The sequence below is a fragment of the Talpa europaea genome (genome assembly GCF_964194135.1).
Source record: "Talpa europaea genome assembly, chromosome: 8".
NCBI classification, from domain to species: domain Eukaryota; kingdom Metazoa; phylum Chordata; class Mammalia; order Eulipotyphla; family Talpidae; genus Talpa; species Talpa europaea.
The window spans coordinates 33585221-33610658 of NC_140075.1; the positions used below are offsets into that span (position 1 = coordinate 33585221).

The window sequence follows — 25438 nt, forward strand, 5'->3', positions numbered from 1 at the left end:
TCTGTAGCTTGTGCTACAGAGGCTGTGAATAGCTTTGTAGTGTTATGATTAACCCCTTGTGCCACTAGGAAGGCCCTGTCCATGTATTTTGATCTTGCTATAACCCCAACTCAGAATGCCCCCTCACCATCTAACTAAATTCCACCTGTCCTCCAACTCCATTTTAATACTCACCTCTGTCATGAAACCCTTGGACAATATATATATTTTTTCCTCTCCCACTGATACACAACACTTTACTATACCACTATAAGAACATTAACAACTTAGTTAACAAGTGACTAGTATGCTCATTTTTTTCACTTATATCAACAGTCTTTTACTGGAAACCTACTAGTTTCAGGCTCAACATGTGACATTCAGATATTGTTGTATGAATGTTTTATTTGTCTGTCTTCCCCCACTAGATGTAAGCCAATGAGAACAGAGATCTGTTTTGTCTTAGTTGTACCTATATTTTAAGAAATATGAACTAAAGTATTTGACAAAAATCCTATGCCCTCTCATAATAAAAATATTCAAGAAATAGGGCCTCCCCAGTGGCGCAGCGGTTGAGCGCTGGGTTGCGAAGCTGCCTGCAGCCTCTGCAGTGCAGGTTGGATCCCCCGCTGCTCCTAGGCCACAGGAGGAGGGTCCCACATGGCGTGCAGACCTCTCCTGCCGCCCGCTGCTCCCCTCAGCAGTGTACTTCGGTCCTCCTGCCTGCTCTGCTCCCGGCTCTGGCTCTGGTGAATTCTCTCACCCTCCCACGCTTCTGACTGTACTCAGTGCTTGTATAAATAAAATAAAAATAAATCTTAAAAAAAATACTTAAGAAATAAATTATCTCTGAGAATTGAAAGAAACTTCTTCAACCTGATAAAAGACATCTTTGAAAAATCCACAGTTAAACCCATACTTAATATGGGTTAATGAGGATATGGAGAAATGGAATTTTCATATATTCTGGTGGGATTGTAAAATAGTACAGCCACTTTGAAGAACATTCTGACAGTTCTTCAAAATGTTAAATGTACAGTTACCACTTGACCCAGCATTCCCACTCCTAGGTGTATACCCCAGAGATCGAAAACACACATTCACACGAAATTTGTACATGAAGGATAATAGCAGTGTTATTCATAATAATCAAAAATGAGAACAATCCAAATGTCCATCTGATTAATGGATGAATAAATGTAATATAGCCATAAAATGGAGTATTATTCAGTCATACAAATGAATGTTGAATATCAAATGGGTGAAGCTTGAAAACATTAAGCTAAGTAAAAGTAGTCAGACATAACAGGTCACATATTAAATGATTCAATTCATATGAAATATGCAGAATAAGAAAATCCATAGAGACAGAAAGCAGATTAGAGTTTGCCAGGGATTGAAAAGATGGGGGAGGAGGTATGAGTGCTAGTGGGTATGGATTTCTTATAAGAAATCTAAGCATAGTGTTCAGCACATCAGGTACTCAAAAATATTTGCTGTTTTGAACAATTCTCTATTGTTTGCATAATCACCTGCACTTATTGCACATTTTGGATTCAGCTATCCCCTTGATGAGGCCATGCCTACTATGTGTAGGCTTTGTCCTTGGCCTTTTGAGACAATTATCTCACCGAATACTTACCACAACGTTGGAGGGATGACATGTCTTGTCATCTACTCTTGGATATGTGAAAACTAAGGTTCTGGTAGATGAAATGTCTGGCCTAAGGTTAAACGTGGGGTTACTGGTTCTAGTCCTATGCTCTTCCCACTACCCAACAGCTGCCACTCATTGCTGGCTTTATTCATATTCAGAAAGAACAGGATTCACTGCCAGTTGGAAAGCATGTAGCTTTTTCCTAGAAGTGGAAAAAGAAGCTCACTCATGTTGGAGATCAACTGACTAGACCAATCACAAACTGGCTCTGATTCAGGATGGGCACATGACCAGAGTAATCAAAATGTGTGCAGGCATTTGCCTGATAGCAAGCACTGGGGCCCAATCTCATCTTCTAGATACCGCATGGGTCAAGTTATCTCTGCCTGTAATATAGGGATCTTTCTTCTGCCTAGACACCAGAAATTTAGTGAGGAGGTAGACTTAATATTAATAGCCATATGTTCTCCTTGATGTGGGGAGAGAATGAGGTAAAACAATAGAAAGGAAATTAAAGGAAGAACTTTAAAGTAATTGATCTCAACATCTATCCTAAAGAGACATCCCACAGGAGCACAAAGAAGCATAGGTAAGGACATGAACTACAACATTACTTGTACAACTGAAAAATGGGAAACAACCTAAATGTCCAGGAATAAGGGACTGGATAAATAAGTTACTCACATCAATACTGTAGAATATTATGCAAAGTGGAAAATATTGAGGTAGATGCATAGGTACTGAGTGCCATGCATAGAACTCCATGATACTGTTGAGTTAAAAAAAGAATCAAACTGGGGCCTCCCTGGTGGCACAAGGGGTTAAGTCTCAGCACTATGAAGCTATCAGCCAGCAGTCACAGCAGAACGAGTTCAAACCCCGGCCAGGGAGTTAACCCACATGGCGAAGCAGACCTCTCCTGTCTCGCCCAGTGCTCCCCTCAGCAGTGTATTGCAGTAGATCCACCTGTCCTGCTCCCCACTCTGTCTCTGGTGAATCCTCTTACCTCCCATACATCTGGCCTACACCCCAGCTCTTGTATGCATAAATAAATAAAATAAATCTTTTTAAAAAACTGTAGAAAAATATGTACAATATGATTTTGACATGGATATTAAAAAAAGGCATACATGCTATCCCTATGTATTAAGTCGAATAGATATTCAAATGAATATATGTATATATGTGTGTGTGTGTGTGTGTGTATATATATAATGCATAGACAGAAGACTGATAACTGGTTTCTCTGGAAATGAGGCTGGGGTTAGGGGTGGCAGCCAGTGAACTGTAGCTTTGTCTACAATTATTGCTTCATTTAACTCCAGCTTCATATTTCTTATGTAATTAAAATTAGAAAAATTTAAAATAAAAATTTAGACACAAAAAAATAAAAGAATATGAAGCTGTTATACTTGTTGAGTTTTAGCTCATTCTTCCAAATGGTTTCAACTAACCATTTCATCTTCAAAGAAGCTCTTTCTTAGAGAGAGTTGATATGGAGAGAAGGATAATGGTGGAAAGATTAGCGAACATGAGGAACAGACCCTCAGAAATGGTAAGGAAAAGAGAAGACATAAAGATTCAGAGAATTTTAGAGCTGGAAGACAGTTCATGATTGTCTGGACCAACTGCCCCCCCCACCCCATTTTTCAGGCACAGGGGCTTGTACTAGAGAAATAACTTTCCCAATGTCAAAGGGTCAGCTAGTGGCAGAGGACAGGAAATCTAGCACCCGAATTCCTGGCTGCTGCTGAAGCAGGCATGTTGGCAAGAGGTTGTTTGTGTTTACCTGTCAGCCTCCACCTTGTCTTTTGATTCTCAGGCTGCCAACAAAATCTGAGGTTTCTGGGGTTTCTACTGTTTCTGCCTCAGTTCTTTATTTACTTCTCTTTCTCTGAATGTGCTCTTCCTTTCACTCCCTGCAGTCTCCCTGCCATCCTGGTCCCTGAGCTCCAGCAACACCATGAACCTTGCCTACCTTGATCCATAGTGGCTGCTTCTGGTTTCTGGGCTTCTCCCCACAGGACAGTTGGATGGCCTGGAGCTTCAGGAAACTGGCCCTAGAATGTCTGCTTTTCTTTCCATCCCCAAGACTCCAGGAGGCACTGAAGGCGGGGCCAGCTGCTGCACTGCCACCTGCTTGCTGGGCAGATCACAACTGGTTTTCTCACTTGCCCTCAGGTTTTTCTTGGCACTGTTGCTTGACTGAGAGGAAGCATAGAGGCCAATGAACTGTCAGGACCTTGTGCCATGTGGCCTCTGATGGCTCTTGGGCAATGGGGCATTCCCTAGCCACTGCTCTGCTATGGTGGGGGACCCAGGGAGGGAAAGGCCCACCTGGTGGGGCCACTAGGGGATGAAGGGAGCTGTGCCCCTACAAGAAGGAATGTCAGGATTACAAGACTATAGTCCACAGCTGAGAGCCTCTCCAGCCTAGAACTCTGCTCTAAACCTGAGCCCTCTCCTTTATCCAGAGGAGTCACTTTCTGGACATCAACTGCAAACAGAATCCACTCTGAATCACCCTTGGTATGATTTTGGCATCTTTCTTTTTTGTCTCAGGTGAGACCTACCAGGTCTCAAATCTCAAATATAAACAGTAGAGAAAAAAAAAAAAAACTTGAGAAGATTCATGGAGGAGTTTTGGAAATAGGAGTGCATGGGAATGCCAGGGAGTTGTCTGGATTCTGGTAAGAAAATTCCAAGTCCTTGGAGTGAGTGTGCAGGACAAAAGCACAGAAAGAAGGAAGAGAAAAGGGCTCTTTGTAAGGAGTGGATGGGGACAAACATCCTGCATCCAGACCCATCTGTCTTTCCCTCCTGTGGGACAATTATCTCTGCATCCCTCTGTTTTCTGGGTCCCTGACCCTCTCTTCTCAGGAACCTCATTTACCAATATCCATTCTCCCTACTGTATTTTCAACTCTCTCTGTCCCCTATAAGCTCTTAAGTGTGAAACACTCACATAGAATTCACTGCCGAGCACCCTACCTGCAATCCAAAATGGACTTCCTCCCCTGTCCCCTTTCCTCTACATTTCTGGTCCTGGTGAGTGAGGACAGTGCCTCCCTGCCCCCGCCGCCCCCGTCACTCTGGGATCTTCCTGACCTCCCTTAGCTCTCTCCCTCAGCAGATGAGGTCTGTCCAGTTCAACTCCCTATTATTAACACTGTCCTCTCCCCTCCTTGCCCTTGGCCTTGCCTGCATTGAACACCCTGCCCGCCCACACACACACTTTTGCCTGGACAACAACTCCCACCCATTCTTCTCCCAAATGAGTCACAAAGTGTTTTTTCTGAACAACACAAACAAGGTTTGCTCCCTGTTTTAGGATCCCACAATGGATAAAGTTCAAACTACTCAACATAGTCCCCAGTGGAATCTTCCTGGAGTCCAGGAAGACCAAACCCTACTCATGCTAAGATAAAGACCTGTTCTTCTGCACCTCTGTGTGCTGGCACTTGTTGGCCTGTCTCTTCCTGAAATGTTCTACTCTCACTTGTCTACTCTCTCTAGTATCCAAGCTCAAGCATCGCCCCTCTGAGACGTCTTCTTCATACCTGCTCTCCAGACACCCCCCTTTTTTGTTCCTTATTAACTTCCTCTTACCTGGGTGTTATAAATACTTAACCTATTTTTCCCCCCAGTCTCCTTTGAAGGCATGACCTGTGTCTTCTTGACATATTCCCAGTGTTAATGAGAATAGTGGCTAATAGTAGTGCAACAACTAGGAGAAGTGGTAATCACTTTTAGGTTACAGACACTGTCTTGGCATTTTGTGTGCTTTATGCTGCTTGAACCTCACAGATACTACTATTGTATTGTTCCTATATTGTAGATGAGGAAGTCAAGGTTTAAATACATTAAATAGTTTTCCCAAGAGCTCTCCCTAAGAGCTGGTGGAGCCATATTTTGAACTCAGGCAGACTGCGGACCCTACATGAATGTTTAATACAGTGTCTGAAAACATGGTCAATTTTCCATTTCACATTTGTTGATTGATGGGGTGAATTAATTTTAAAAACGACCGAATCGTGAACAAATGGATATATGCCTGAACCCACTGCCACATTAGCTGAGATGGGTTATCTTGGGGGTGAGGAATATACATAGGCAGGAGAGCTTAATTATGAGTGGAGACAGGAAGGTGAGTGCAGCCAGGGAGGGTGGGTCTGGAGATGTGGGGGTAGCCAAAGAGGAAGGTGCCCACTGGCCATCTGGCAACAGCCCATTTCATGATGCTGGTCTAATGAGCCGGCTTACAGGTGGAGCCTCTCCTATGATTCCTACAAACCATCAGTCAGAGGATATGGGGGAGGAGGTGTGTACTCGGGAGGGAGGGAGTTCAAATCAGAGCAGCTTATCCCTTGGTGCGTGGTAAGGAAGAAGTGGCCAGCTAGGGAAGCTCAGCAGGTTTGACAAGCACCTTCCTGTCTGGATGGAAGCAGGGCTGTGACCCATAGGGAAGAGGAAACCGAGCAGATTCTGGGACACTCAGGGAGGTGTGAACTTACCTGCCATCTCCATGGGGTAGGCCAGCTCTTGCAACGTAGAGGTCAGGAACCTTCAGATCTCTCCAAGACTTGAAAGATAACGGTGCAAATCCTGGCCCTGCCATGAATTCCCAGCATAGTTAGGCAAGTTCCAGTTTCTTTGTAGAATCAGGGCACCAAGTTCTATGGGTGCCCAGGTCTGAGAAGGTTTCCCACAGATGACTGCAAAGGGAAGTTAGAATTGGCAGATCCAGGTGGCTTCCTCTGCTTCCTCCCCTTCCTGCCCCCAGAAATGGAGACAGTCCCCAAGAGAGGTGATGAAGCTGATCAGAGGACCTGGGCACAAGAATGTCCTTCACAGCTTGCGCAGCTCTTCAGAATATTTTTTCATTTGATCCTCATAGCAAATCTGTGAGGGCAGCAAGTTGGCACTGTTGCCGTAGTTATCATTTTGCACCTGAGGGAGCCATGACTCATCCCAAAGCTCTTTGCTTCATATCACATAATGCCAATGAGCAGTGGGGACCCACAGGAAAAGGGATAATGGTAAAATTGGTTGAGTATAGTTTTGGTGCGCAGAGGTTGCTAAATGCGCCTGGGAACAGGATTGCTGGGGAAAGATTTTGTTTTAAAGATTGATTTATTTATGCATAAAAGAACTGGGGTCCAGGCCAGAGGTGTGGGGAGTGAGAGGATTCACTAGAGACAGAGTGGGGAACAGAACAGGCAGATCAACTGAAACACACTGCTGAGGGGAGCAGCAGGCGAGTCAGCAGAGGTCTGCCGCACCATGTGGGTCACCTCCCTGGCTGGAGATCGAATTCATGCTGCAGTAGCTGCGGATTGCTTCACAGTGTCGCGTCTTAACCCCTTGCGCCACCAGAGAAGCCCCTTGGTGGGAAAATATTTATTATGATAATATTGGCATATTCTGCTAGGAAAAATAAGACAGATGGGCTTACTGTGTATTCAACATTAAAATGAGGAACTTGTTCTGATCTCTTTCTGTCAGGTCAAATAGAGTGCAGTTAGTTTCTGCGAGGGTGAAGTGAACCATGTCATGGCTAGGGGTCATGAGGAAAAGATTAAGGATATTGTATCCTTGATGAGTAGTTAGCGTTGATAATGTGAAATAATATCACTTATTAAGAGATCTGACAGTAAAATGATTGCTAGGGTTACTTCATAAGAACTTGTTTACACTGCTGCTCATAAAGCTCCAATTAATGCATATTTTGGATTGAAAGTTCGGCCTGATTGTAAGATAGAGTAGACAGCTCAGCTTGACACTGCTGGTATAAATAGCACACGTAGATTTATGTGGATCCTAAAACTACCAGACAAAATAACGTGAGGACAACAGTCTCCAAGGATGCCAGGGGGCAGGGGGATGGGAAGAGCAGCTATCAGGAGACTGGATACTGGCCTGGTTTGTTCCTCCTTCTTGCTCCATAGCCTGAACATTTGCTAGAATTTCTCTGTGGGAACCACTTCCTGACCCAGCCTCACTACTCAGTGAGTTATGGGATGAGGGACTATGAGGCCTACAAAACAGGGTCACTCAAAATCCAATCATCAACCTCCCAGCGGTGGGCGTGAATCCAGTGTCCTGGGTCTGGGGTATCAAAGTTAGAAAGAAATTTTAGGATTGTCTGTCTGGTCCAACTGGGGGTGAGAGGGGAAGTGAAGAAGGACAGGCTTCCTTATGTGGAAAAAAAATAAAGAAACAGAGAACACTAATGTTCATGGTTTTTATTTTATTTTTTTTAAGATTTATTTATTTATGCATACATGAGCTGGGGTACAGGCCAGAGATGCTGGGGGTGAGAGGATTCACCAGAGACAGAGTGGGAAACAGAACAGGCAGACTGACGAAATACACTGCTGAGGGGAGCAGCGGGCAAGACAGGAGAGATCTGCTGCACCATGTGGGTTTCTCCCTGGCTGGCCGGGGATCAAACTCGTGCTGCAGAGGCTGTGTATTGCTCCATAGTGCAGTGCTTAACCCCTTGGTTAACCACCAGAGAGGCCCCGGTCATGGTTTTTAAAGTCAATTTTTAGGTGAGGCGTGAGGAAAGTTTTTGAAAGGTTGATTGGGAAGACAGGAATGGATTAATATCCACATGCCCCTGGGAGTCTCCTGAGGCCCAGTAGGAAACCTGCCCACTGTTCCCCTTCCATGTCACCACTAGAATGGCCCAGGAGGTTAGGGCAATGACTAAGAAAGGAAGCCAGGGCATGGGGCAGATGGAGCAAGCTTTCAGATTTCCTCCAGAGTCAGCCCAGCTTCCAGATCTCCTGCGGGCAGGCAGGGAGCCACTGGAAACACAGCAGTGACAAAGCAGTGACAGGCAGTGACCAAGCCCCATGGAAATGCTCAATGGTGCCTAATGGGGACAGGCGTAGCTGGCACACAGGGTGGAGTGTGCTTTGTGCGGGCTTCCTGCCCAAAGCAGCTGATGTGAAAGCAAAGTAAACAAAAAACAGAGTGGAGGCGGAGGAGGGAAGTGGGGTGGTGAGAGATGCCAAATGAACCTGCAGGGCCACTAAGCAGGTGGGGAGGCCCATACCTGATAATACACAAGAAAATGATCTTTTTCTACATTTCTGGATTTTGTAAATTTTCCATAATGGACATGTATCAATTTGTAATGATAACTTTATTTTTCTCCTAAAAATTTTTTATATATATATATAATTGACATATAATATTGTGTAAGTTTAAGGTGTATTCTGTGTTGCTTTGATACATTTATGTATTACAATATGATTAACACTGTAGCTCAGGTAACACCTTCATCATGTCACATAGTTATCATTTCTTCTTCATGGTGAGAACATTTAAGATCTGCTCCCTTAAGAGCACTGAGATATCAAATACAGTATTGTTGTTTATGTTGTTAACTATAAATCACTATGCTGTGTGTCCAAGACTTTTTCATCGTCTAACTACAAGTGTATACCCTTTGCCTAATATCTCAGTACCCCTAGCCCCAGCACCTGGTAACCACTGTTCTCTCTGTTTCTATGAGTTCAGCTTGTTTGGATTCTACATTAAGTGTTATCAAACAACATTTGTCTTTCTCTGTCTGACTTATCTCACTTAGCATAATGCCCTCAAGGTCCTATTCATGCTGTTGCAAATGGCAGATTTCCTTTTTTCTCAAGACTGAGAAAGATTCCATTGTTATCACATCTTTTTTGTCCATTCATCCACTGACACTTTTGTATCCATACTTGGCTATTGTGAATAGTGATGCAGTGAATACCAGGGTGCAGGCTACCTTTTAAAATTTACATCCCCAGCAAGAGCACACTAGGGTTCCCTTTTTACTACATCCTTGTTGTCAACACTTATTATCACTTGGCTTTTTGATGATCACCATGTAATGATACCTTTAAAATACACAAGAAAAGGGTAGAGGGGGAGGCCAGACTGAAATGTGGTAGAGATTGTTAGCAGAGATTTTTTTTACTTTGAATTTTATTGTTTATGTTTTTAATTAATGTTGTTTTACATCCTTGTTAATTTTTGGCAGTATGGGCTTTCTCCCCTCAGGTGTGGTCACTGTAGTTCTCCCACCACTAATGCACCCATATTCCTCCACCATAGACCAGGGTGCTCTCCCCATCCCCATCCGTCCCCTTCTCCCTCCCCTCCTACATGCCTTAGATCTGTGATCAGCTTTCAAGGGCTGGTTTTAAAGTTTGTCTTTGTCTGGACTTTTTTTCTTTTCTTTTCTTTCTTTCTTTTTTTTTTTTTTTTGAAGATTTATTTATACAAGCACTGGGTATAGTCAGAAGTGCAGGAGGGTGAGAGAATTCACCATAGCCAGAGCAGGGAACAGAACAGGCAGACTGACGAAATACACTGCTGAAGGGAGCAGTGGGCACAGCAGGAGAGGTCTGCACATCACGTAGGACCCTGGGGAGCGGGGTGGGGGGGGGTGGGGGGGGTGGGGGGTTGGGAGGTGGAGGGGTGAAGGGGTGGGGGCCGCGCTGCAGAGGCTGCTGGCAGCTGGGTAGCTTTGCAGCCCAGCGCTCAACCGCTGCACCACCAGGGGAGGCCTTGTCTGGCCTTTTGTTTGGTTTCTCAGTATTCCACATATAAATAAAACCATCAGTATTTATCTTTCTCCTTCTGGCTCATTTCATTTAGTATAATCCCTTTCAGCGCCACCCATATTGCTGCAAATGGCATGAGTTTAGCAGAGATTTCTTAAGGATGGGAGAACTATCAGTGATTTTTCTTTTCTTTCTTTTCAGTTTTCTGCTTTTCCCAGATCATCTAGAATGAGCACAAATGATTTTGAGAATCACAGGAAGAAAATATAAAAGAGGGACTTCTGTCTTTAAAATAAAAATAATACAATAGAGGCTGAGGAATTAGAGTGACTTAGAGAGCATGAACGATGAGGAGGAAGGGGTGGTGGTAGACCAGGAGGGAAAGGTATGGTTAGGAAAAGTGAGGGCCAGTTGTTGAAGGTAGTCCAGCTATGAAATAACTCCCAGTCTCCTTGGGGAACTGGCCTGAGTGGCCCCCTCCCAGCTGTCCCAGGTGCTCTCAGGCCCACAGTGGAGAAGTCCAGCGGGGCAGCTTCTGGCTGGTCAGTGTGGTGCCCATCACTGTTCCCTCAGCATATCCAGGCCTCTCTCCCCACATCTCCCTCCAGGCTGGCTAACACAATTTAAGTGGAAAGTTCTGGCATTGATTACAGAGAGCAGCTTTAGAGGGTATCATGATGGGCTTATTTTGATCAGAGTCCTAAAAGGGAGAGAAGACAGGAAGAGCAGGGAGGGCACAGGGACACAGCTGGCAGTCACGCTAAGAGGAGCAGCCAGTAGCAATAAGTAACTTGTTAGCACAGACAAGAGAACACCAATGATAAATAAAGATGTCCTTGTTTCTACCCAAGATGCACAGTGATTCTAATAGTATTTCCTTCACCCTGGGACAAACTGGAAAGAGGACAGAGAAAGGCCAAAGAAAACATCTTCTGGAGTAGTTTGGGCTGGGAAGGGATTAGAAAGGCAACAGGAGGATCAGGTGGGGCTCAAGAAGCACCAGCAGCAGCGACAAAGATGTGCTTATAGCCCTTGATCTCCTTGACCTCATTGCTGGTGATAAGCACTTGTAGCTGGCGGGGCCCAGCTTTGTTGGGGTAGAGGTCCAGATGAATTTGGACATTGTGTCCAGGCACCAGAGTCCCGAGGCTGAAAATCAAAAAGAGCCTGTTAGAGCCTTGAAGGGTAGGTGCTCAAGTGGGGTATCAGATTTCCTTTCTTGGTGGGAAAGCACCTCCTATCCCAATACCATGGAGCTCAACCTCAAGGAGGATGAGAAAGTAGGGAAGGAGGCATCATCTAGGAAACTATGCCCCCCCACCAAGGCACTTACTGATTTAATATCTGCCCATTGATGAGGCCACTTCCTTCCAGCACCATTGTGCAGCTACTCAGAGCCACTGTCAGGGTATTGGTGAGGGTGATGTGGACCTTCAGCGCCTTGCCCACTTCTGCCCTATCTGGAACCTGTGTAGAGAGAGATATCATGGGCAACTGGCCTCATTTCTACACTACAGCTCAGCAACCTCACTCCCCAATCCCTCTGGTGACTAGAAGGAACTGCTAAGTAGAGCTAAGATACTGCCATTTGGAGAGACTATGAGCCAGAGTACAAGATTAACACATACCCTGGCCTGTCTTAGAATTTCTGGAAGCCACCACCAGTCAAAAACTGGCACCAAGTTCAAATCTATTTTCGTCAGCACCATCTAGTCTAGGATCGCAATTAGATTCAACTTAAGTGCCAGTTCCAGTGTATTAGTCATGGCTAATAGAAAGGAAACCTGTACCCCTGTGTTTATTGTAGCACTATTTACAATAGCTAAGATATGGAAACAACATCAATACCCAAAAACAGACGACTGGATCAAGAAGATGTGGTATATACACAATGAATACTACTCAGCAATCAAAAAAGATAAATTCATGTCATTTGCAACAATGTGGAGTGAGCTGGAAGAGATTATGCTCAGTGAAATAAGTCAGAGGGAAAAGAAAAATATCATATGGCTTTACTTATGGGGGAAACTGAACAAAGGGTTAGGAAAAAGGCAAAACTTGCAGGCAAACCATAGATCTGAGGCATCCAGCAGGGAAGGGAGAGGGATCAAAACAGAAGAGGAGAGTCTCCCTGGTGGCGCAAGGGGTTAAGACGCAACCTATGAAGCTATGAAGGCAGCTACTGCATCACGACTTCGATCCCCAGCCAGGGAGCTACCCACAAGGCACAGCAGACCTCTCCTGTCGTGCCCGCTGCTCCCCTTAGCGGTGTACTTCAGTCAATCTGCCTGTTCTGCTCCCCACTCTGTCTCTGGTGAATCCTCTCACTCCCCAAACCTCTGGCCTGTACCCCAGTTCTGGTATGCATAAATAAATAAATCTTTAAAAAAAAAAAAACGGGAGGAGAGGGCACAGGGGACTATGATGACATTATGTTATGGGGGGAGAATTATGGGTATTAAACCTGAGTGGAGATATTAAATATTGTATAGAAATGAATAACAATGTAAGAATATAAAAATTAAAAAAAGAAAGAAATCTATATTCAAAAGGATACCAAGACAGTCATGACTGATTAGTAGTGTCTGGCACAGGGATAAGGAAAGGGTGTCACGTGTGACATTCTTTTTTTTTTTTTTTTTTAAGATTTTTCTTTCCCTTCACATCCTTTCTTTTTTTTTCCCCCCCCAAAGATTTATTTATTTATTTATACAAGCACTGGGTACAGTCAGAAGCACGAGAGGGTGAGAGAATTCACCAGAGCCAGAGCGGGGAGCAGAGCAGGCAGAAGGACCGAAGTACACTGCTGAGGGGAGCAGCAGGCGGCAGGAGAGGTCTGCGCGCCATGTGGGACCCTCACCCGGTGGCCGGGGAGCAGCCGGGGATTGAACCGGCGCTGCAGAGGCTGTGGGCAGCTTCGCAACCCAGCGCTCAACCGCTGCGCCACCGGGGAGGCCCACGTGTGACATTCCTATGCCAGCAGTTGTGCCATCCTTGAGGCCAAGATCGAAGGATGTTAATTTCAGAGTTGTGACCTGACCTAGCAATCCCAGATCCCAGCTTTCCCCCGTGCTGCTCTGTCTTCATTTATATCAGCAGAGCCACTCTGGATTTTTCCAAGTGCATTCAGCACATCACAGTTGAGGTCTGTGTCACAGGGCAGCACAGCTTTGGCCTCAGAGTGGGAGGGAGAGACTCTGTCCTATGCACGTCTAGGGGCCTGAGCCTGGCACAGTGCTGTCACATGATGGCTATTCAATAAACAAGTGCTGAGCGCAAATGAACCCTGACCACCGAGCTCATCTGGCTTAGCCAGAGAATCAAGAAGAAGGAAGAGCACATTCTGATTTCTCTGGAATTCAAATGAAAGAGACAAGTCCTTTGTATTCTAGTGAGGGTGTGAAAGTAGAACAGTTATTATTACTCCAGAATCCAGCATAGTTACACAAATCTTCCCCAGGTTCCTTACTGACGGGAACCAATTAATATTCTATTGGCAGCTGATATGTTTGCATTGGATCCTGTTGTGACCAGGGCTCCAGATAACAGGTAGGGCTTCTCCTCAGCACCAGACTTGTGTCTGTGCTTGTGATTTTGCCCACTGTTTTCCCCACCATGGAGGGTTCCTGGCATCACTTGGCCTGCCAACCTGATGGTGTGCCCAGAGGCACACTGTCAGGCAGCCTGATGTCTACAATACAGAGCCACCCAGTTCTCATTCTGCGTAGGAGTAGGGCAGGTTGTTGATGAATCCACAAGGTACAAAGCCAGGTTGGAACTAGGTAGTAGGCAAATCTTTCAGGGTAGGCTAGGAGGAAGCAGGGAGGGAGGAGAATGAGGTTTCAGGGGAAGGAAAACTCTGGTAATAGGAGATGGGAAACACCCATGTCCTCCTCCTATTTATCCCTTCTCCATGTACTCCTTCCTCATGTCATGGCCTCACCAGTCACTCAAGTCTCTGAACTCAAAATCTGAGCCTCACTTTTCATTTGTTTTTCCTTGTCACCCCCATCTTTTCAGCAACCACCTTTTGAATTTGACTCTCAAATCAGTCTTCTCCATCTTCTAGTCACTGCCTTTATTGGTTACCTCTGCAAAGCTGTTTCCTCATTTAAAATGCCTTTATGTCCATCTTGTTCTCTATACAGTGTCTTCCTGTGCCTCCTCTGCAAATATCATCTCCCTTGGGAAGCCTTCATGCCCTGCCCTGCACTTGCATGGAGCAGAAACCGCACAATATTGCACTTTAATCATCCATTTGGTGTCCAAGGCTTGGGTGGTATCTGGTACCCCCAGGTCCTGCATTGGGTGAGTCAGAGGACCCCTGGGTCCAATTTCTGACCACATGCCTTACCTCAATAGATAATTGGGGAGGTTCCAGAGAGATATCTTTTAGGACCAGTATGAACCTCCCTGTCTCCTTGACCTCGGCGATACCAGACACTCGGATCAGCTTTTCATCCGTCAGTTTGTTTCTGTAGTTGTTGTAGGGTAGCAAAAGCGGCCTCTCTATCTCTAAGCACAGACAAAAGCATCTTGAGTCTGGAGAATGGGTCTTGGAAAGGAAAAGAGGGTAAGAGAGAGAGAAAGAGGGGAGAGGTAGGGGGAGGAACATGTGTGAGAAAGGAAAAAACAGTTTACATGTGAGAGAGAATGTAAAGAGTGTGAGTGATAGTGTGCATGTTGGTAGTGTGTGTGCAAGAGACATGGTACTTTCATGCTGCACATTCACCCCAAAGGTCACTGCTTTGTCTCACCTGGTAGCATTCTACCTCCTATCAACAGCAGTACCACTACCGTGTGTGTGTGTGCACATGTGTGCATGTGCATGTGTGTGTGTGCGTGTGTGTGTGTTGGGGATGTGAGGGTTTCTGTTTGATCTGGCCAAGCCAGCCCAGCTTTATTCATAACCCCAAACCTCCATTCCCTGTAGGTGCCTTCCCCAGCCTGCCCCATACTCACTCTTTCCAAAGTCCAGGTGCAGGAGCACTCTTTGCCTCCACAGGGGCTCCCGAGTGCCACCCTTGTGCAGCAGGGCCTGTGCACACAAGTGCACCACCAGTGTGACGGGACCCCGCAGGTAGGCTTTGTCTGTCACCCTCCAGGCATGTAGATTCAGCAGCAGGTCATGGCCCCACTCCGGCGTCTGGGCCAGGTGAAGCTGCAGCTGTGCTGGGTGACTCTGAAAGCCCCTGGACCCCAAAAGATCCAGGAAGGGTGAAGAGACCCCTTTGGGGCCCAGAATTTTCCGGGAAGCCTTCAGGAATATAGACCGTTCTTCCGGGGATCCTGGCAGGAAGGAGAGACAGGAAAGACAGTGATGGGGGGAGGATTCAAGAAAAGCTTGTTTTGGGAAACAAGCCATCCAGCAACTCCCAGCTCCCCTCCTGAGGCCCCAACTACAAGAATAACTGCATAAGCATTCGTGGTTGAGAATGTGGAGATTAGTGTTGCTTGATGCTGTGTTCAAATCTGTGCTCTATCACACTTCCTTAATCCCTTAGTGCTCACTTCTGTCATTTACAACCCAGGACTACTCTTTGTCTCATCCATAGAGTTACTAAAAATTTGGGCCAAATGGCTTGGTGAATAAAAGCACCGAGTCATATTCTTTGTCATCAATATTGCCTCTGTTGTCACTATCATCATCATCAAAGCCAGAGGCTTTTCTCCCCTCCCAGCATCTACGCTTCAAAAATATATGCTCAGGGCCTCCCCAGTGGCACAGCGGGTCTAGCGCCACCCAGTGAAGCTGTCCGCAGCCTCTGCAGTGCAGGTTCGATTCCCGGCTGGCCAGGGAGAAACCCACATGGCATGACGGACCTCTCCTGCCTCACCCACTGCTCCCCTCAGCAATGTCTTCGGTCCGTCTGCCTGTTCTCCCCCCTGCTCTGTCTCTGGTGAATTCTCTCGCCCTCCCACACCTCTGGCCTGTACCCCAGCTCTTGGATAAATAAATAAATCTTAAAAAAATACATACATATATATAAATAAAAAAAATATATATATATATACCCAAACCTTTTAAAGAGAGCTTCATCTCTTGCCTCTGGGGACCATTCAACATCTGGACTTAACCATAACTCATCCCAAGCCATGAACTTCTCTAGTACAATTACTATGAACCAGGGACACTGTTCCAAGAACTTTATATGGGTTAGCTCACTTTGTCCTCACAATAGCCCTTTGAGGTACTATTAACCCTTTTTACAGATAAGGAAGTGGTGACACGGAACATAAGAAAGTGACCCCCTGGCCTTCTCCACAGGGCGGTCACTCCCTCCCACAAGCCCAGGAGCACTTTGCCTCCTCGAGTGTCCATCCCTGTCCTTGCTGCCACCCCCTCTCATGGTCATGACATATGGAGACCCTAGGAGTCACCAAGAAAAATAAAGGACATTCAATTAGTTTCAGGTAAACAATTTTTAGTACAAATTTGGGACATGCACTAATTAAATATTTATCTGAATTTATCTAGAATTCAAATTCACTGGGCACTGTGTATTTTTATTTGCTAAATCTAGCAATCTTACCTGATGGTCACAAGGCCAAGTTTCCAGATAACTCCTAGGCGTTTGCCATGAGGATAACATGATTAAGTGGCAATTTTAATGTGGGAGCTATCCCAGTAGGGAGGCCACACAAAGAAAGATTTACCCTCCCCCCTAACCGAATCCCCAGGGCCTCAGGCACCTTCTGGGTACTTGTAGGAGCTGGTGATGTTCTGGCGCTGGTCTGACCCTACCATCTTGGTGCTGATTTCCTTTCCGATGGAACTGGTGTTATGGGCCAGAATTTCCTGGGCCTCGCCATCCCTGAAGAGCCAAATGACTTCATCAGCGTTCACTTCACCGTACACAAATGGGGTGTCATAGTCCAGGTGTACCTCCCCTTCCCTGATGGCCCTTACGGAGGCAGGGCCGCAGCAGAACAGCCCTGTGCAGGGAACAGGAGTTGTGGACAGTTAACACATCTGCTAATGGGGCAGCCAGTCATGACAGAGAGAGAGGACATGGGACAGGGAGGAGCAGCAGCACAAATGACCCTGATCCATGAAGGTGCTTTAGTTCCCATTATTTCATCCGATCCTTTCAGCCACCATGTGAAGGGGCATTTGTCATCATCTTCCCTAGTCTACAGGTGAGGAAACAGCTAGAGGTCCAGTGACTTACCCAGATCACCCAGTGTCAACAGCAAAGTTAAACTCCTGACCCGGAATCATCTCTGCTACAACTTAGGGGAGGGAGTAAAGTAGAAAGAATTCCTCTTCTTTCTGGCCTCCTGATCACATGCTCAGTCACCCTGATCAGCCTCCCCACAAGAGCCCACACTGTCTACAGTGGGCCCCACTCACCACTGCTGGTTTGCTGGGGAGTGGGGTCCAGGACCTGCCACCCATTGTAACCCGGTGGGAGATCTTTCCTGATCATCCAGCACTCATCCCAGACATGGAAGTTCCTACAGAAAGAAGTAAGGAGAGGACTTACACTTTGGAAGGGTTTGCCAGCTATCATTCATTATTATTGTTACTTCTTTTTTTCCCTCGATTTTTATTTGGAAGTAATTTCAAACTTAAAGTTGCAAGAGTAGTCAAGAACACCCATATACCCGATTCATCTATAATTAACATTTTGCCCATCTGCCTTGTCATTGGCTTTCTTTCAGTTAGGATGTGGAGATTATATATTTTTTCTTCTTTTTTGTACTTTAGTGTGTATTTCCTAAGAATGGGGATCTTTTCTTACATAACTCTTGTGCAGTTATCAACCTCATACATTTAATATTAATATAATACTTTTTGTCTACTTTACTGTCTATATTTCAATTTTATTAATTAACCTAGTAATGTCCTTTATGGCATTCTTTCCCACTCAGTCCAGGGCCCAGTTAAGGATCACATATTTCATTTAGTTTTCCAGTCTTCTTTGATCTGGAACAGATTCTCAGCCTTTGCTTTATTCCATTGACATTGTTGAATACAGTCTTTATTTTTGTGCCAAAGTTGCCCTGTTTTGAGCTTGTCTGACATCTTTTTCTGGTTAGATTTAATTATGCATCACAGAGCTGTACGTAAGTGATATATCCTTCTCAGAGGTGCCACTGCATTTTTTTTTTTTTTTTGCCACTGCATATTGAATAAGAGAAGTTTCAGTCCTCTAGAAGCTCAGAGACCAAGGGCTCCAAGGACAGCAGCTAGTTCTCACACAACTCAAAGGGCCTTACCTAGAAACTGGCTGGCAAAGAGAAACAAGAAATGAGATTTGGGTAGGAGAATGGGAGAAAGGAACCAGAAGAGAATAGAGATACAAAGATAAAAGCACACACAGCGAGATACTTACATGCACACAGGTGAGCACACACACAGTGGGAATGAAGAAATCAAGAGAGACTGGAGGAAGTATTCAGGGGGAGCAAGACCAGGCTTTGCCCTGATAGGGGCACAGAGAAAGACTCAAGGAAGAAAGAGTAAGATGAATACTGGTTTCAAGGTCAGTATTCAGAGGATGCCCTATCTGTTCATTTGGTTGCCAGTCTCAAAATGATAACTGGTGATCTTCTGTCTCTGAAATGAGTTTGATTTGATGAGCTAATTAGCAAGAACAGCCTCCTGGGCTTTTGGGACTTATTCACTGAGCATCAGCAACCATGCACAGGGCAGTATTGCCTCCAGGCCAGAAAGAGCCAGGTCAGAGTTTTCCTACCTTACCTAAAATGGAGCAGAAATATGAGACAGAGCCACTTACCATATTTTATCTTGTTTCTTAATTGGTAGCATTTCTGCAGTTTGGTTATAGTAGGTGTCAATGGTCAAGTTACCATCCATATTATGTGCAGAACGGAAGTTGGAAACAACCCGGGTTGGAACACCTAAGCATCTCATTACTAAAGGGAGAAAAAAGTATGGAAAAATCACTGGGTTCATTTCAAGCAGAATCATTAGTTCCCATGCTCACTTCCTAACTTGCAAGTTGGAGGAGATGAAAAAACAAAAGGGGGGGGCAAGATTCTTGTAGATCCACACCTGTAACTCCTTTATCCTCAGAGCTCCACACCAAGGCCCAGAACCTGCCTCCTACCTGCCCTATCAACGGTCTCCATCCCACCAGGGGGAAGAAATAATCTGAAGGTCACTAAAAACAACTAATAACAACGCAATCTATTAGGTAGGGCTTTTTCTATTCAGCAGCTTTCCAAATTAAAAAACAAAACCAAAAACATTTGTTAACTACAAAGAATATGAAAAACTGTAGGCCTGTGCTGTGGCCAGTTTTAGAGGAAATGCTGCATACATTACCTTGGGTTAGTGGCTTAGTTTGACTTAGGTCAGACTTTGTGTGTAACAAGGTGAGGACTTGGACCAGATGACTTTCAGTTCTGAAATTCTGCATAATTCTACTAAATGTAAAGGGGTTTGGAGGAGCTAAGAAAGAAATCAGAGAATGGATGGAAAGGGAAAATAGAGAGAATCGCAAAGACATCAGAGACAAAAGGAACATGCATGAGGCAGCAACCATATCTGATAAGGCAACAGTAGCCTCTAGTGGTGTTTTCAGGTAGTGTTAAAAAGATTAGAACAGCAAAAGATTTCCCAGATCTGGTCACACAAAGCAGATACACTACCATCATTAACACACACAGAGACACATATATCTGCCAAGGACCAAGTGAAATCAAACCAAAAGCTAGGAGTGACCTTCAGAACATAGTTCCCCACCTCCACCAGCAACTTAAGGAGTTCAAAGATAGGTATAGCCCACCCTTTTCCTGCCCAAAAAGAGCAGACGGTGTCTAATGAGGCTGCTGGGAGGTTACAATGCTTTGAAAAGTAAAAGCACTACTAAAAATGAATGATCTTTTTGTTTTGATTCATTCACTAGCCCCAAGGAGGGTTCTCTGTCCACAATCACCTGTTTTCTCCCAGCACAGCACTTTGGTGTTTCACATATCCTTAACAGGGAGAGAGACCAGAGCTGCAAGGGGCAGCTTGGCGGGAGAAGTTGTCCCTTTGCTCAGTGGCCCTGAACTCTAGGGCCTAGGAGTAGGGAGAGGTAGTGAAGCGAGGATGCCTGATCCCTGCCTTCTAACACCTTCTAACACTGCTCAGCCCTAGGCAAAGTTGGGGCTATTAAAGGCTAGTGCTGTGCTGAGCATTTTCCAGTGAAAAAGCAACTGAGCCAAGTTTGGTCACTTGATATGAACATGCAGATGTAAACCTCTCTCTCCTTGGTCTGCAGTGCCTATATGTAACTGCCAAACTATGCTGCCCGTCTCAAAAATCTCTGGAACTTTGGCCCCTGTCACTCTCCTCCCCAGTCTGTGCTCCCTCATTCTCCAATTGAGACTCACCCCATGAGTTTAGCAAACCTGAATTAGCACCGCAGTGTAACAGGCAGTGTAAGATACTCTGGCCTTGCATAGGGGAAACAGGCAATCACCCCACGAGTTTCTGTCTATCATCTTCAGAGATCATCTGATCAACAAGTTGCATTAAATTGCATATAATTGATAATGCCTAAGACACTGATGTTCCTTAAGAGTAGTTAGCAAATTTCTAATTGTAATTCCTCAAGAATCGCTTTGAGAAGTATTTGGGAGCTGCAATGTCCCAGGTGAGATCCTAGACCATCTGCTTGTACCTCAAGCTTGCCCCAACCTGTCCCAAACTTCAGGCTCACCTGGAGCTGAGACACCAGAATAAGAGGCAGAAAGAAGCCAATTTGCCTCCACTTTGGGGCCATAATGCTCCTCTCTGCAGATGACCATTTTAATGATCTAATTGCTCTGTCAAGGAGATTTCAGAGTGATTGCAACATTGCAACCTCCCTCATGGGTAAATGTACAGGATTCCTCCAGACTGTAGAGAGTGCTAGTTAAGAGCCCATTTGCCCCCTACTCCTTAGTTGTGGGGCTGTGGACAAGCCACAGTTAACTCATGTGAAAACCAAAGGTTTATTGTGAAGATGAAATGAGTGATTCTGCATTCCCATCTCCTGCTCACTCACCAGTGCACATAACAGCTGCAAAGACCCAGCACTGTCCATACTTCACAGGCTGCCCGCCCCTGGCTGACCACTGGCGCAGGATGGCCACGCTGCCGTTCCACTCCAGTGGGTTGGCCCCCGTAGAGTAGTCCTCTCCCCAGTTACCCTGCAGCACGCCACTGTCATCATTGCTGTTGATCTGCAAAGGACAGGCATGTAGTTTTCCACAGTGCCTGGGGAAGGTGAGACTGTCTCAGATGGGGCCCGGGAGCTCCTGTCCTTACCATGGCACTCACCACCCTGCACACGTACACCACATCACCACGCCGGGAGTAGTCTTTGGACGGGTTCTCTAAGAAGTACAGGCTCTTGTTCAGAATCTCAAAGCAAATATCTATGATGTCCTCTTCAAACTTGCAAGTGATTTCGAGAGAGACAAAATAGAAGAGTAAAACTGGCTAGAATTGTAAAACTTCAAGTTGGTAACAGATTTCTAGGGATAGTGTGTATATAGTAGTGCTAAATAGCAGACTAAAGGCTCTACCTTCAAGAGTTCGTAAGTCAAACTGGGACTATATTAGACTCAGAATCTGAAAAATTAACCTGATGGGAAAACGCAAACAGAATTTGGAGAGATGAGAGACCCCTTTTGACTGGAGAGACCAGAGGAGACTTTTGGAGCCAGTGCGCCTTGGAGGGTGAAGTAGACAGGAAGAAGGGAGGGTTGGGTGGGGATGATGATCTGAGGCCCTTGAGCATGGTGGGTACCATGGACAGGGTCATAGAGAGCTCATATCTGAGGACTTGTGGGAGTAGGAAAAGCTCAGATAAATTAACATAGATAGGGGCAGGTATGTGAGGAAAGGGAAGAGAGGAGCCTTGAAATTAGGTATGAATTCAGCGCTGATATTGTGAGTATAGAAGAAGCCAGTGTAGGCTCAAGATACACGTATATAACATACAGTTGTGACATATGTTGTAGCCCTTTGGTTGCCAAGGGTACTGGTATTTGTTTCAAAAAATGACACGAGTTGGAGAACAAGGAAACATCTTCCTCAGCAATGCTCCCTGTTTCCCCCCAATTCTCCCTCCTGGTGTGTGTGGACAGGGCTGAGATGGTGGTGGGAGGAAAAAAGAAAAACCACACCAGCTGTGGATAGTGGTTGAGAATGCACAAGTGGCCCAGAGTTAAGGTCCCTCTCTATACATAGCCTAGATATTTGATGTTATTAAAGAATCGTACTAATAATTGTACATTATCAGCTATGATAATGTATTGGGGTTTATATTTTATAGGAGGAGTTCATCTTTTAGAGCTATATTTGAAAGTATTACTGGATTAAATAAATTTGACTTCAAAAAATTCAATGACAAAGAGGGAGGGCTCAGGACATGTAGACTGGGGATCAGCAAACTTTTTCTGTAAAGGACCAGATAATAAATAGGCTTTATGGGCCATAGGGTCTCGTCTCAACTCCTCAACCCTACTGTGTGGCACAAAAGCAGCCTCTCACCATAGTTAAACAAATGACTGTGCCTGTGTACCAACAAAATGTTATTTCTGGACACTGAAATTTGAACTTCACCTAATATACATACCACAAAATATTTTTTGAAATGTTTCAAGAATATGAAAATCATTCTTCATCATGGACTGGACATAAACCAAGAGAGGGCCATATTTGTCCCATGGGTTGTAGTTTGTTAACCTCTGGTGTAGATGAAGCAAGATTTATGATGATAAATTGATCACTATTGGAGCTGAGAGATAGGTCCATAGAGATTCGTTATAATAGCCTATCTACTCAGGTTACTTCAAGTTCTTCAAACAAAATATTAAAAGCTAAGAAGGAAAGGCATCTCTCCTTCCTTCTTTGCTCCCCTCACTAGATGGGAAATCGACTCAGCACCTAACATGATGACTTTTGCTGATGGCCCTTCAGAAAACTGATAGTTTTCTAAGGACCAGCTTCAGGAGACCTGCCCCCGCCCACTTTCTGGTGATTGTCTTACCTGCCCATAGTTCCAGGGCCAGGGCGTGATGAATTTTTCGTGACCCTTGTAAACAAAGCCGTAGTCCATCATGATATACTCCTGCAGCAGTATTTCACTCGGCAGGTAGACATCGTCCTCTGAACAGGGCCCAACCCCAAACCGAGAGACAAACAGTGATAAAGTTGAAAAAGAGTAATGACAGTACTGTGCTGGAAAGCCCCTTAAAATCTTCTATATGCTTTTCTAGAGGCCAATGAAATCTGTACTTTAAAGATAACGATTATTTTTGGTAAAAGTAGAGATTTGGAAAATACAGATGATGGGAAGAAGACAATGAAAATCATTCATCCCCACTACTCAGGATAAGGACACCCATTCCCTTTTGGTATATTCTGGCCACTTACTCTTTCTCTGCACATGTGTGTAATACAATTAAGGTCACATTGTGTTCCATTTCCTAGTCTATTTCACTTAACATCATACCATGAACATTTTCATCATGCGATTAAAAATGCCTTGTAAAGATGATTTTTGGTGGGCCTCCCTGGTGGTGCAGGCAGTTGAGCACATGGCTGTGAAGTTGTCTGAAGCCTCTGCAGCACAGGTTCAATCCCGGCCGGCCACGAGATACCCACATGGCATGGCAGACCTCTCCTGTCTCACCTACTGCTCCCCTCAGCAGTGTCTTTCAGTCAGTCTGCCTGTTCTGTTTCCTGCTCTGTTCTGGTGAATCTTCTCACCCTCCCACACATTTGGTCTGTACCCTGTTTCTCATATGCCTGAATAAATAAAGCTTTAAAAATATTCATATTTTTTAAAAAAAGGATGATTTTTGGTGAGCACAATGCACATAATATAGTATAGACACACAAAGCATTTCATCTTCTGGGCTTTCTCACCACAGTCTCACAGAGCATTCCCAATGGATCGGTCAGCATTACAATCCATAATCACCTCATACCTGCACTCCAAGGGTTAAAAAGCAGGATGAAAGTCCCCAGTGGGTAAGTCACACTGTGCCCCTGGCCCCTGCGGACGGCTATTTTCAGACTGTAGGGGCCAATGATGGCGTTGGCTGGTGTATAAAGGGAGACAGAGAGTGAGTTGGAGTGAATGGTGAAGTCAGAAGCACTCCAGACATTTCCTTGTCGGGCATGGGTGAGCAAGAAGGTGGCACGAGTTCCCAGCTTCTCCTTGGGTGCTGGTCCTGTGAAGGAGAGAATGACCCCAAAGTCAGGCTCAAAATCCATGTGACATGATTCCAGTGGGACCTGAAGGACCCTCACCTCCCACTGCTTGCTAATCCTTTTGTTTTAAGGCTTTTATTGTCACTTGGTGTCCTTGGATAAGTCACTTAAGATCTCTGGGCCTCCATTGTTTTTTTTTTTTTTAATCTGTAAGATGGGATCCTAATAGTACCCACCTGAAAGTTCTGTCATAGGATTAAATGTGTGTTGGCACAATCACCTGTTGTGTACTTAAAAGTTGGTTGTTATTATCATAACTTTGATTTGCCAAGTTGGTCAAAAATCTTTCCTTAATGGCACTAATTGGGCTCTTGGGGGTCCTAAGAGAAAAGAGGGGAGGGTGGCTCAGAAAGGAGCAGCAGGGGCCCTGCAGGTGAGCTTTCCCTTTGGGACTGGTCACACTTACCGGTCTCAGCCACAAAGGTGATATAGTCGAACCTAGGCTGGAAGGGTCTGTTGAAATTCAGTCGGAGGGTGAAGGACTGGCCCCGGCGCACAATTAGCCGCTTTAGGCCCATCTCCTGTGTGTGATGCTCCTTGTTGTTCTTGGGGCTCTGCAAGTCGGCCGAGCTGAGCACCAAAGCTGCCACTGGGGGAGAGGGAACAGTCATGCCCAGCTGTGGCTCCCAGCGCCCAGGCATTCCCTCACACTTCTCCATCATCTCTGTGATGACCGGCTTTGACCTAGGTCAAACTCCTGTTCTGATCTAACCCTTCTGCCACCCTGCCCCCTGGTCTCACAACTCAACCTCAGAGGGTGAGTTAGCAGCCCTGGCCCACAAGTAGGAAAACCATGAACCTGTGACCTCTGCACCTGTCCCTCCACCTGTCTTAGTTACTTTTCTTAATAGCCTCTCTAAAAGTTACTCTAGTATCCTTCTGATAGGAAAAAAAACAAGCATATTAGACTCTTTTACGAGTTAAGTTAGTATGCTGACTAACAACTGGGACCTTACCAAAAGCCAGTCCCTGCTTTAGGATACCAGGTGTGGGAAGATCAGGGTTACTTATTTCTGGCTT

General features: G+C 45.2%; 1 protein-coding gene across 1 annotated transcript; it reads right to left on the reverse strand.

Moving 5' to 3' along the window:
- Positions 1-11183: 11183 nt before the first annotated feature.
- Positions 11184-25099, reverse strand: TGM7 (transglutaminase 7; the record flags this gene model as incomplete). Its single annotated transcript, XM_084240606.1, has 12 exons — positions 24825-25099; positions 24133-24378; positions 23190-23308; positions 21461-21589; positions 21198-21375; positions 18939-19077; positions 17549-17652; positions 16888-17130; positions 15157-15483; positions 14549-14709; positions 11528-11661; positions 11184-11343 (listed from the first exon to the last, which is right to left on the reverse strand). Exons 1-12 carry the CDS (start codon positions 25078-25080, stop codon positions 11184-11186), a joined length of 2196 nt encoding a protein of 731 aa, XP_084096732.1. The 5' UTR covers positions 25081-25099.
- Between the last annotated feature and the right edge of the window lie 339 nt (positions 25100-25438).